The 12799-nt window shown below is 41.6% G+C and overlaps 1 protein-coding gene across 1 annotated transcript; it reads left to right on the top strand.

The window, feature by feature from the left end:
- The first annotated feature begins 436 nt into the window (after window positions 1–436).
- Window positions 437–12799, top strand: LOC114827739 (cytochrome c6, chloroplastic-like). The gene is made up of 6 exons (XM_029110159.2): window positions 437–569; window positions 638–767; window positions 1161–1258; window positions 1349–1380; window positions 12180–12243; window positions 12336–12799. Exons 1-6 carry the CDS (start codon window positions 513–515, stop codon window positions 12483–12485), a joined length of 531 nt encoding a protein of 176 aa, XP_028965992.1. The 5' UTR covers window positions 437–512; the 3' UTR covers window positions 12486–12799.

Here is a 12799-nt window from a genome sequence, read left to right as displayed (position 1 = left end):
TTAGATTAAAATTACTAATCAACCTTGGCGAAAACAAGTTATCTAAAACGTATATGTTATGAAGTTATTGCAGTAAATGTAAAAATGATACAACAAAGTATGCAGCTTTTTAAATCAAAATTAGTATTATTCACATATTATGTACTTTTGAAGTTTAATATATATATAATTCACCTATTTACGAATAACACAACATTCAAAATTTTGGTCTGTTCTTGTTAAAATTTACAAATAATATTGACACACTAATTTTATTTTGAAGAAATTTATCATTTTGGTGGTGTAAACCCTTTTTCCTCTATGAAGTCCAACAACAAATAAAAAGATGGAAATTTTATCAAATAAAAAAAAAAAAAGAGTTGTTAATAAGAAAAGAGAAAAAAAAATACAAAAAAACCGTGAGCATATATTGTTGTGTTATTTTGCATTTGGGCCTGCAAGTTTCAAGCACATTTTCACTGTGTCGTCCAAGAGAGAGAGGGGGAGAGAGAGAGAGGAAGAGGGAGAGAGAGATGCAGCTTACATCTCTGATATCTACTAGCAGTAACGGTACTTGTTGCTTCCCTAAGGTAATATCTCTCTCCCTCTCTTTTTATTGGCAGATGGAAGATTCTGAAGTTTGAGAATGTTCTCAAAGGGTGCAGTGAAGCAAGGAGGAGGACACAACCCAATTCCCCAAAAGCAAGAAGAACGGGAGTTTCTCAAGAGCTTGGCTCCCCCTCTAATGGCTGCAGTTCTGACCTTATCTCCACTCTCCATCACTCCTGGTAATTACTAGTGTTAAGTAACCAACCACACACTTGTCACAAAATTCCTCAGGGTTTATCCTCCCGTACATAGTTTAATCATTCCTCCTGCATTTCCCTCAAATTTCCAACACTGCCATTGCTTTTGATGCAGTGATGCTTTGGTGTTGGGCATGTTTGTAAACTTTGTTTATGATGTTTTGGCTCTGCTGCTCTACAGATAATAGGTTAATCAGTTAAAACCATGTAGTTCTGTGCTTTAATAGTAGTTGTAGTCGGTTTAGTTTCGAATCTAGATAGTCTCTATGTGGTCGAGGGGGGATTCGAACACAATACCCCGTTGCAGGTAAAAGGATATAGATTGAAACAAATATTTTATCAAATTTGGTTGTTGTTGTTGTTGCTGTTGTGCAGTCTCACATGCACGAGCCGTAGATGTTCAAAAAGGAGCTGCATTATTTCGTAAAACTTGCATTGGATGCCATGCTGCAGGTGGTAACATAATACAACCAGTAAGCCTCCATTTACCTGTAAACAGATCTCACATGTTTAAGCTCAAAATATTTATTTGTTCTTATCTCGTTGTTTCCTCTTCTTTCTAGGGCTCAACACTCTTTACTAAAGATCTACAAAGGTAATGGGTATTAAGGCTAATATTGTAAAAGACAAAACTTAGAAGATACTTTTCTGTTATGGCTAATTTTCATGAGCTGTAAATTAGTTAGGTGAGCTGTCATTTTTCATAGGTTTATTGGTTGTATATATAACCATCTGTTGTAATCTTATTCATTAAGAAATATAATCATAATTTTTTTTATCATGGTATCTCTCGCCATCTGTCTCACGACTCTCTCTCGATCCTTTCCCTAAACTGCTTTCGCACCGCCTCTTTCTTCCCCAAATCGTAACCCTAATCGTCATCAATGGCGGCGTCTGCATCTCCTTCCTCTGATAATGTCTCTGTTTCTCCTCCTTCTCCAGCCGTTTCTTCGTCACCTTCTTCCATTACTATCCAGAATATTGGTTCAATGGTGCCGATTAAGCTCACTACCACCAACTATCTCACCTGGAGTGCACTATTTGCTCTGATCTTCCGGCGCTATAATCTCACCGGTATTGTCGATAGATCTCAGGTGGCTCCGCCGAAGTACCTCTGTGATTCCTCTGGAAATCGCACTTCTACCTTGAATCCTGATTTTGTTTCTTGGTATGAAAATGATCAGAATATCCTAATCTGGATAAATTCGACTCTTTCTGATTCATTGATTCCTTATACTGTTGGTGTCAATTCTTCTCGCGAGCTATGGTATAAACTTGAATCAAGACTTGCGACGGCATCGCACTCTCACATTCATGAGCTCCGATCTCGGCTTCACACCATTACCAAAGGCGAGTCCTCCGCCGCCTTGTTTCTTCAACAAATTGAAGAAATTGCTGACGCTTTGGCCAGCACTGGTGCTCCGGTTGATGATTCTGAGTTAATTTCTGTCACACTTCATGGTTTGCCTCCTGAATTTGACTCATTTGTTGATGTTGTTCAATTCCGAGTCGATTCTACAACTCTTGATGAACTACACGATCTTTTGTTGAGCAAAGAAATTCAGATAAAAAATCGGAAGAAATTTTCCTCTGCACCGATCCAAGCCTTCAATACTTCTACGAGTATTTTGCCTACACCTACTGATCCTCCTAATTCTTAGGCTTACATTGCTCAGAGTTCCTCCAATCAAGGCCATGGCTCACATCTCCGAAATTCGCAGAATCGAGGAAATTTCAGGGGTAACAATCAACGTAATCACTACCCTAGACCTAATAATCAGAGGTATTCTCATAATCGTGGCTTCAGATTCAACAACAATTCCAATTCCTTTACTTCTGGAAGAAGACTGACTTGTCAAATTTGCAAGCAATTTGACCATGAAGCTAAGGAGTGTTCTCAGTGCCTCAACCCTAATTTTGATGCTCCATCCCAATCTGTTTTCTGTGCTACTACCTCTGCATCTCAACACACCTGGTTGCTTGATTCTGGAGCTTCTTCTCACATGACAAACTCCTATGCCAAACTGCAAAATCCTGAATCCTACTCTGGTCTTGAACAGGTATAAATTGGCGATGGCAAAGGTTTGCCTATTCTTCATCTTGGCTCTTCTCGTGCCTCTACTAATACTCACTGCTTTGATCTTAAGAATGTTTTACATGTTCCTGCATTAAAGCAAGATTTGCTTTCTGCCAACAAATTCATTCTTGATAATCAATGCTCAGTTCATCTGTATCCTTTCCACTTTCTTGTGAATGACCTTTCTTCGGAGAAGGTGCTTTTTAACGGACCTGTACGCGATGGATTCTATCCATTTCCTACTACAATTTCTTCTGCTAGTACTCAACATGCTTTTGCAGCAACATCCAAGACATCTTAGGATATATGGCATCAAAGATTAGGCCATCATTCATCTAGAATAATGAATAAGATTACTTCCACTTCTTGTATTTCTTTCACTGGTAGTTCCCATCAGTCTTTGTGTTCCAGTTGTGCAATGGGAAAATGTTCAAAATTACCATTTCCTTCTGTTTCTTGTTCATCAAGCAAGCCTTTAGAGTTTTTCATACTGATATATGGGGACCATCACCAGTTAGTTCTGTTCAAGGTTTCCGATACTATATCATTTTTGTTGATGATTTCTCCAAATATTGTTGGTTCTTTCCACTTAAATACAAGTCTGAAGCTTTCATTGTGTTTACTCAATTCAAATCTATGGTTGAGAATCTTTTGTGCACTAAGATTGTTGTGGAGCCAAAAATATTCACAAGGCGACACGTGGTTTTTTTGGACAAAAAGGAAAAAAATACCCTTGCAGTACAACGAGGTTCCTACGCGCAAGCAGCGGGCAACCCTCTTTCAACCAAGACAGAAGTGCCCAAAATAGGTAACAATTCAAAGTCCATCTCATCAAATCCTTTCTACAAGGTAATTCCCAAACACATTCCCTTTAAATTATGTTAATTGGCTAATTAATGGGTTTATTGCCTAATTAACCCATTAATTCTCAATTAAATCATCCATTATATCCAAATAACCACAAAATACAACCAATTCAACCCTAAAACATCACATGGCCGGCCATCCCCTTAAGCTTTCTACCTTCCCTATCTTTTCCCACTTTACTACCCCAATTAAGCTAGCTAATTGATTCTATAACCATCCATTTATTCCCTTTATGTTTAATTAGCAAATTTATCATAATAAATTGGCTAATTAAACCTAAATTAAACCTAAAAACCCTAGCCACCTCCTATCCCTATAAATATACTCTCATTCTCACCAAAAAGCTAATTCCAACACTTTGGCAAAAATCCCAAAATTCTCTAAACACTCTTTCTCTCTAAATTCTAACTTTGGCATCGGAGGTTCTTCGGCCAAAGCCCCCCCATTCATCGTGGGCGCGTGAGGCTCTTGGCCTTAACCTAAGGTGTTAATTGTTTTGTAGATGCAAAATCGTCCAAGATCGAGGAGGAAGAAATTTGCATCCACAAATTGGTGCTTTCATTGAGAGTTGAAATCCATACTCGTAGAAGACTCTCGCACAAAAAGGTTTTTTCTTTATTTTTTAGTCCATTTGAATATTTTTCATACGTTCTTATTATTAGAATTTTTTACTTGCAAAGGTTCTTTAATAAAACGTATAAGCAAAATATAATGGCTAGAAATTTAGAAAATTCCACAAATGAGGTCACTGACGAGGCACTACGACGGAACATAACCAACATAAGCATGTCACCCTTCACGGAGGAGATTGAGCAGGCAGAGCCTCCACGCGAGTTCAGCATGCCACATTTCACATCTTTCAAAGGGGATGAAGACCCGGAGAGACACTTAAAACGTTACCAAAGTGAAATGATCCTTTATCGAAACAACGATGATCTCATATGCAAGATATTCGCCACCACTCTACAAGGCGAGGCGCAAGATTGGTTCTACACCCTGCCGCCACAATCCATCCGGAATTTCTACGAACTTTCTTTGGTTTTCACCAAAGAATATTCATCCTATCGCTCGATCAAAAAGAAATCTGACCATTTGTTCGACGTCAAGAAGAACCCAAAGGAGTCGCTTCGCGACTATGTGAGGAGGTTCAAAGTAGAGAAGGCAAAAATAGTCAGATGCAACGACTCGATAGCTAGAACAGCCTTCCAAAAAGGACTTCCAGCAGACCACCCGCTATTCGGAAAATTGATCATGAAAGAAGATCTAACTCTGGCAGACTCTTTTGCTTTAGCAGAGAAGCATGCACTTTGGGATGAGGCTCGCCAATGCACATTCAAGGACTTGAAGAAGTACCCGACATCACCTCCCTAGAAGCAGCGGAGGACTTATTCGCATGTTTGACGGTATCTAAAGTAGCAATAAGCTCTACCATCATGCGAGAAGAGCTGGGGGCCCGACTACCTGTATTCTACAGTTACCTGCAGTCATCATCATGGCGCACTATTCCGCCGAATCCAAACCGGCGACGATAAAGGCGTAGACCCTGGCAGATGCAAAGTTTTCTGACGAACTCAACAACTCGACCCAACGATGCCCCGAATGCAGTCGAGCACACTTTAGCTGCACATATTCCCTTAATGGAGATTTCTGGCATTCGCATGTCAACGACGCATCCAACTACAAAGGCTTGCGAGCAGCTGTGGTTCGTGGCAACCGACTACTTCACCAAATAGGTGGAAGCATAGCCCATGACGACCACGATTCAGACGGACATAGAGCGCTTCATATGGAGGAACATCATTTACCGATTTGGCATCCCTTAATCCATCGTCACCAACAACGGCCTGCAATTCGTGGGCAAAGATTTGGCGAAGTTCTTCAAAAAATATGGCATCAAGCAGCATATGTCCATGCTGAGATATCCTCAAGGCAATAGGCAGGCCGAAACATCTAAGAAGATGGATCTCATCTGGAAAGGTCCGTACAAGCTCAGCAGAATAGGCGGTAAGAGTAATTATACCCCCGCTACCATGAAACGATAAAAAGATCGAAAAGTAGTGGAGCGCCTACAATCTGAAGAAGTACCATGTGTGACCTCCGACTACATCAAAGCCCGAAGACTTAAGAAGCTCGACGGGCACCACCTCACAAGTCGAGGACTATCCAGTTGTTATGCAGTTCCTACCTTACAGCTAAGTTCTCGTTCGTTTCACTCGTTTTTCAATGAGGAATTCAGAAGTAATCACAACTTGGCTCGGCTGCATGCTTACAACAAGTGATCACTCCAGCACTTCAAAAGAAGACCGTGCCCTTCTTAGGGACCCATCGCAGGAATTGCACCCCTCGAGGGACCAACCATGCTCTCCAGTGCGAGAGGGTAAACTAATTGCTCTCCAGTGCGAGAGGGTAAACCAATTCCCTGACACCCATATGGGTCAGCTCTCCAAGACGGGAGGATAAACTTTACACTCCGAATATCCAGACGTGGATGAGCCTGGCTGCCCTAGTATAACTAGATGCACGATGGCTTGCGTCGGGATTCTTAGAAGTAGCCGCAATGGTCTTTTTCAAGGCTTAGCTAACTGAAGGATTTTGGGTCTCTTGGCCTAATCCGTGGGGAACCGGGCCCTAGAGACGGAGATGGCACATTATGCAGTACATCCGATGGACGGCTACCCTGGAATCCTAAAGTTGCTACCGAGTGCACTAAGGTAGCCTACGGATTCCGGAAGACTGCCTACGGCTTGCCCTTCAAGCAGTAAAGCCGCGCTAGACTTATACAACCGCACATTCTTGTGAAAGGTTAAACAAGCTAGCGCGCATATACGAAGTTTTATCCACTGCCGACATGCTACGTAGTCGATAAGCTTCACCTCTGCCAAGCGCGGAACAACCTACACCAAGTCCTAAAGTGTTGTGATACTTGCTACGCAACCTACGGAATTGAAGAAAGTCAAGGTTAACAGCCTAGTGGTTACGCGGACTTGTCTTCTTCTGTAAGTAAGGCATCCGGCTGCCAACCCTATGGCTAACAACTTTGCAAAGTTCTACACCAACACCTACGGCTGCATAGGCTATGCGAGCTTGTCTGCTTATAAAAAAGTAGCATGCCTGCCACTGGTCTATCAAGTCTAAAGGTTAGGGCATGAACAAAAGAAGTGAAGATGAAGAAAAACGAAGGAAAACATGTTTATAAACAACTAGCAAAGGCCGAAGGAGTTCAAGCAAAACAAGAGCTACAAGGAAAAACAAAGAAAATCCTAAAGGCTACCTAAAATACTACACTACAGCAGCTTGGACATCCCACGACTACTCGGTCGCCACACCTTCAACAGCCGTAACACTCTTAGCAACGACATCATCCCGCGCTTCACCCCCGGCTGCCCCATTCTGGGCACTAACTTCTCCAACTACTTCACCAATGGAAGCCTTAAAAGTAAAAGCAAGCAAGTCTTTCGGAGAAATAGAGAAGGTCTTAAAACCTCAAGCCCATCATTCTCACCCTTCAACTGCTCATTCTTCTTAAGCAGACTAACACAGACGCGCTGCAGCTCATCCACTCCCTTCTTAGCATAAGCAGCGAAACGAAGCTCAGAAATTGCAAGCTTAAGATCTTGAATCTGAGGCGAATCAATCTCAGCAGCAAAGGGAGCAGGCTTTGGCGCCACTTTAACAGCAGAGTCCACCTTACCACTCTTCATAATAGCAAGTCTCTACAAAGGTGAACCGGACTTGGCTCCCAAAGAACGTCCTGGTACAGACTTCGGCACTGGGGGCATGATAAAACCTTTACGCTGAGCAATCTTATCCATAATTGTACTAGCCATTCTCAACATGGAAGATGCCACATGCTCAGATCTAGCAGCCTTATTTTTCTTCCCATTAGAAGAAGTCATGTCAATCACATACCTCTCGGTAGCAAGCGGACCCTCATGAGCAGCAGAAGAAGTCTTCAGTTTTTTCTTAACTAGGCATTTCATGAGCAGGCGGGGAAGATCTCTTCTTTCCATCTTCATTCATAGTAAGCTCCACGACAGCGATCAGACGAGCCAATGCATCCGCCTTGATCCTCTTTACCTCATCTTTCTGGAGCAACCCACATTTCTTTCAGCAAAGAAGACTAAGCAGCCAACGACATTCATGGTACTCAGCATGGGAGCTCAACCCAGCATTCCAGCAGGCAGAAGGCCTGCATGCCCAATATTCCAGCAGCCCAAGAGACCCGCAATCTCCTTATTTCTCTCAATCGCCAGCCTGGCCCGATTCAGGTCCAAGAGCCTAAAGGACATGAGCCATGCGGCTCGCCTAACACTGTGCCCTAGCGCCACAATCCTCGACCCCAGCTGCACAAGTTGCCCTTGGCTCAAGCCAAGCCAAGCTGCCCAAGCAGTGGTCCCTGCCACGACATCTCCTCAGCTTATGCCAAGCTAGCTCTTGGCCCCTACCAGCCGACGTGCCGCACCACCCCGATGGCTACCCCGCAATAGCACTATCCAAGAATAAGGCAAGAAAAATTAAATTTTTCTTACATTGGTGCGGCACGAAAAAGACGAAGAAAACAACGAAAGACGGTCCTTTGCACGGGCAAGATGTAGAAGATTGCTAGAGGAGGGGGAACAAATATCCTCTAAGATATCTCTCTCTTGTAGGGTAGAAGAAATCGCTCTCCAAAGTTGATTTAATAACCCACTTAAGGTGGACTTAAATAGGCTTTGAGAGAAATTTATTTCCCTTTCCTAGAAGGATCTAATTTCCTACTAAAGAGAGAATCTACATCAAAATAGGAAGCAGTCCTAAGTTTCCTAAAGCAAGAAAATCTCTACACCTGCTGCCCTTTTCTGCGAGCAACCCAACAGGTGTGGGGGCATTTGTGGAGCCAAAAATATTCACAAGGCGACACATGGTTTTTTTGGACAAAAAGGAAAAAAATACCCTTGCAGTACAACGAGGTTCCTACGCGCAAGCAGCGGGCAACCCTCTTTCAACCAAGACAGAAGTGCCCAAAATAGGTAACAATTCAAAGTCCATCTCATCAAATCCTTTCTACAAGGTAATTCCCAAACACATTCCCTTTAAATTATGTTAATTGGCTAATTAATGGGTTTATTGCCTAATTAACCCATTAATTCTCAATTAAATCATCCATTATATCCAATTAACCACAAAATACAACCAATTCAACCCTAAAACATCACATGGCCGGCCATCCCCTTAAGCTTTCTACCTTCCCTATCTTTTCCCACTTTACTACCCCAATTAAGCTAGCTAATTGATTCTATAACCATCCATTTATTCCCTTTATGTTTAATTAGCAAATTTATCATAATAAATTGGCTAATTAAACCTAAATTAAACCTAAAAACCCTAGCCACCTCCTATCCCTATAAATATACTCTCATTCTCACCAAAAAGCTAATTCCAACACTTTGGCAAAAATCCCAAAATTCTCTAAACACTCTTTCTCTCTAAATTCTAACTTTGGCATCGGAGGTTCTTCGGCCAAAGCCCCCCCATTCATCGTGGGCGCGTGAGGCTCTTGGCCTTAACCTAAGGTGTTAATTGTTTTGTAGGTGCAAAATCGTCCAAGATCGAGGAGGAAGAAATTTGCATCCACAATTGTGACTCTGCAATCCGATTCTGGTGGGGAATTTACCAATACTCAGTTCTCCAGTTTCTTGAAAACACATGGTATCATACATCAACTTACCTGTCCCCACACCCCGGAACAGAATGGTTGTGCTGAAAGGAAGCACAGGCACATCATTGAGACCGCAAGAACCCTTCTTGCTGCCTCTAAAATTCCCCATAAATTTTGGATTGATGCCTTTACTACAGCTATATATTTAATTAATCGGCTTCCCGCTGCCTTAAAGTGTTCTCCTTGGGAATCTCTCTTTCACAAATTTTCGGATTATCATACACTCAAAATATTTGGTTGCAAGTGCTGTCCCTGGTTAAAACCTTATGTACACTCAAAACTTTTGGGGTACAGTTTGCAACTAAAGGTTACAAGTGTCTCGATGTTGTTACTCGAAGGATTTATGTCTCCCGTTATGTGCTTTTTGATGAACTCCACTTTCCTTTTCATCACATTCTCACCTCTCCCTCTTTGTCTCCCCCTCTAAGTACTTGTCCCAATCCCATTCCCACATCTTTAACCTTTACCAATCTTGTTCCCACATCTTTGTCTCAGTCCCTTTCTTCCTCTTCTTCTAATCCTAATCATGCACCCCCTCCTTCCCCACCTTCATCCCCTTCTCTGCCACCTCAAGTTCCTCACCCTTCTTCACCTTCGGTTAATAATCACCCTATGCAAACCCGCTCTAAATCTGGGATTCACAAGCCTAAAGCCTACACAGCCACCAAACATCATCTTCCCTCTTCTCTATCCCTAGACTATATTCCACATACCTACTTACAAGCCTCCAAACACTCTCATTGGCGACAGGCTATGCAGGAAGAGTACAATGCCTTGCTCAACACTGGGACTTGGTCTCTTGTTCCATCCCAGCCCTCTCAAAACTTGGTAGGTTGCAAATGGGTTTTCCGCATCAAGAGGAACCCCGAGGGTACTATTGCCCGGTATAAAGCCCGACTTGTTGCCAAAGGGTTTCATCAACAACAAAGTTTGGATTATACAGAGACTTTCAGTCCAGTTGCAAAACCTGTCACTATTCGGTTACTTCTTACTATGGCAGCTCAATTCGATTGGTTTCTCAATCAATTGGATGTCAGCAATGCTTTTCTGCACGAGACCCTCTCTAAATCTGTGTTTATGGTTCAGCCATCCGGCTTTGAAGATCCTACAAAGCCAACTCATGTTTGTCGACTGCACAAATCCTTGTATGGGCTCAAACAAGCCCCTCAGGCATGGTATGAGAAACTATATTCTGCTCTTTCCTCTCTTGGTTTCCATGGTTCGCAGAATGATCATTCTCTTTTTGTTAAAAATGATCCTACCTTGGTATTCATTCTTGTATATGTTGATGATATCCTTGTTACCGGTCCTGATGCTCAAGCTTGTCAAGCTACTATTTCTCAGCTCAGTGCTTTGTTTCCTATCAAGGATTTGGGCCCTCTTCACTATTTTCTTGGCATTGAAGTAAAACGATCATCCTCTGGTATTTTTATTTCTCAGACAAAATACATTTTGGATCTGCTTCAGAAATCCAAAATGGATGGTGTCAAACCTTGTGCAACTCCCATCAGCACTTCTTCTCTGGATCATGAGTCTCCCTTATTATCTGATTCCACGGAATATCGATCTCTTGTTGGTGGGTTGCAATACCTCACTTGGTCTCGGCCTGACCTTTCCTTTGCAGTCAACTTGGTGTGTCAGTTCATGCATCAACCCCGGGAATCACATCTTCAAACTGTCAAGAGAATTCTTAGGTACCTAAAGGGTACTCTTGAGCTTGGTCTGTGGTTTTCTAAAACTGCCACACCTCTTAGCATCAATGCCTTTTCTGATGCTGATTGGGTAGGCTGTCACCTGGATCGACGATCAACTGGTGGTTTCTGTATCTTTCTAGGTAACTCTTTACTTAGCTGGAGTGCTAAGAAACAGCCTACTGTGGCTCGCTCTTCAACTGAAGCTGAGTATCGTTCGCTAACTAATTCTGCTGCTGAACTAACCTGGATCTGCAAGCTTTTGATTGATGTTGGTCTGCAACTTCCCTCTCCTCCTAAGCTTTGGTGTGACAATATTTCTGCTCTGCATCTTGCTAAGAATCCTGTCTTTCATGCTCGGACCAAGCATGTTGAACTTGATTACCACTATATCCGAGAGAAAGTTTTGTCTAAAGAGCTTTCAGTCCATTTCATCTGCACACAGGATCAACTTGCTGATATTTGCACAAAGCCTCTGTCCAAGCCTCGGTTTCATCTTCTCCGGCACAAACTTGCTCTTTGCCACCCTCAATTTAGTTTGAGGGGGGATATTAAGGCTAATATTGTAAAAGATAAAACTTAGAAGATACTTTTCTGTTATGGCTAATTTTCATGAGCTGTAAATTAGTTAGGTGAGCTGTCATTTTTCATAGGTTTATTGGTTGTATTGTATATATAACCATCTGTTGTAATCTTATTCATTAAGAAATATAATCATAAGTTTTTTATCAATGGGGCGCAACTTCCATCAATTGTTTGGTTAGAAACATGCATCTTAACAAGGCAAACAGATAACAATTTGAATACCCTTCTGTAATGGAATTGAATGATCGATATTGGAGAATTTTTTAGTACGATGTTGCTTTCAGCCATGTATGTGCAATGTAATTTAGTCCTTTCATCATGACTAAGGAGGAAGAAACAAGGCCATGTTTTCTTAATTTGGACCTGTTTCAGCTTTTTGAACTACTTGATATTGAATGAGTGTAATAGTATGCCATGATTTTAGTTGTCTTAAATTAACTAAATGATAAAAAAGAACTGAACATTTTGTTCTGTAGAAACGGAATTGACATAGAAGAGGAGATACACCGTGTTACTTACTTTGGCAATGGAAGAATGCCGGTAAGTTTTTCCAATTCTAATTTGAAAACTTTTCCTTCAAACCATCATGTTTGCATCTAATTGAAGATAGTGTATGTTGTGGGAATTTTTAGGGTTTTGATAAGAAATGCGCACCAAGGGGCCAGTGCACGTTTGGAGCCCGTTTGCAGGATGAAGAGATAAAGATTTTGGCTGAGTTTGTGAAGTTACAGGCTGATCAAAACTGGCCGAACATTGTAATTGCTGACTCAAGTTTTCGGTAAAATGCTTCTTTGTTTATTTGCATATATTCAATCGGTACATTAATTCTGGCATGAATCTGTTGGTTTATGATTTAGTGTAGCTAGTGTTCTTACACTCTCCTTCTACGCCATGTTCACTTCTCAAAAATGAACACTGATCGACGTAATGCTGGATTACATGCAAGGAAGATAATGTTCCATTTCTGCCTTTACGCCTTTTGTGTAATTTCTTGCACGTTCATGAGCTTGGTTTCATATATTCATATTTCTTAGGATTGTAATTTGTAAACCTTATACTTCAATGATTCATGATCTTAATGGAAATTCTACAGATA

The sequence above is a fragment of the Malus domestica genome, chromosome 10, assembly GCF_042453785.1.
Source record: "Malus domestica chromosome 10, GDT2T_hap1".
Classification (NCBI taxonomy): Eukaryota; Viridiplantae; Streptophyta; class Magnoliopsida; order Rosales; family Rosaceae; genus Malus; species Malus domestica.
Note: the sequence above shows the minus strand (reverse complement) of the source record. Positions and strands in the feature narration are given on the sequence as shown.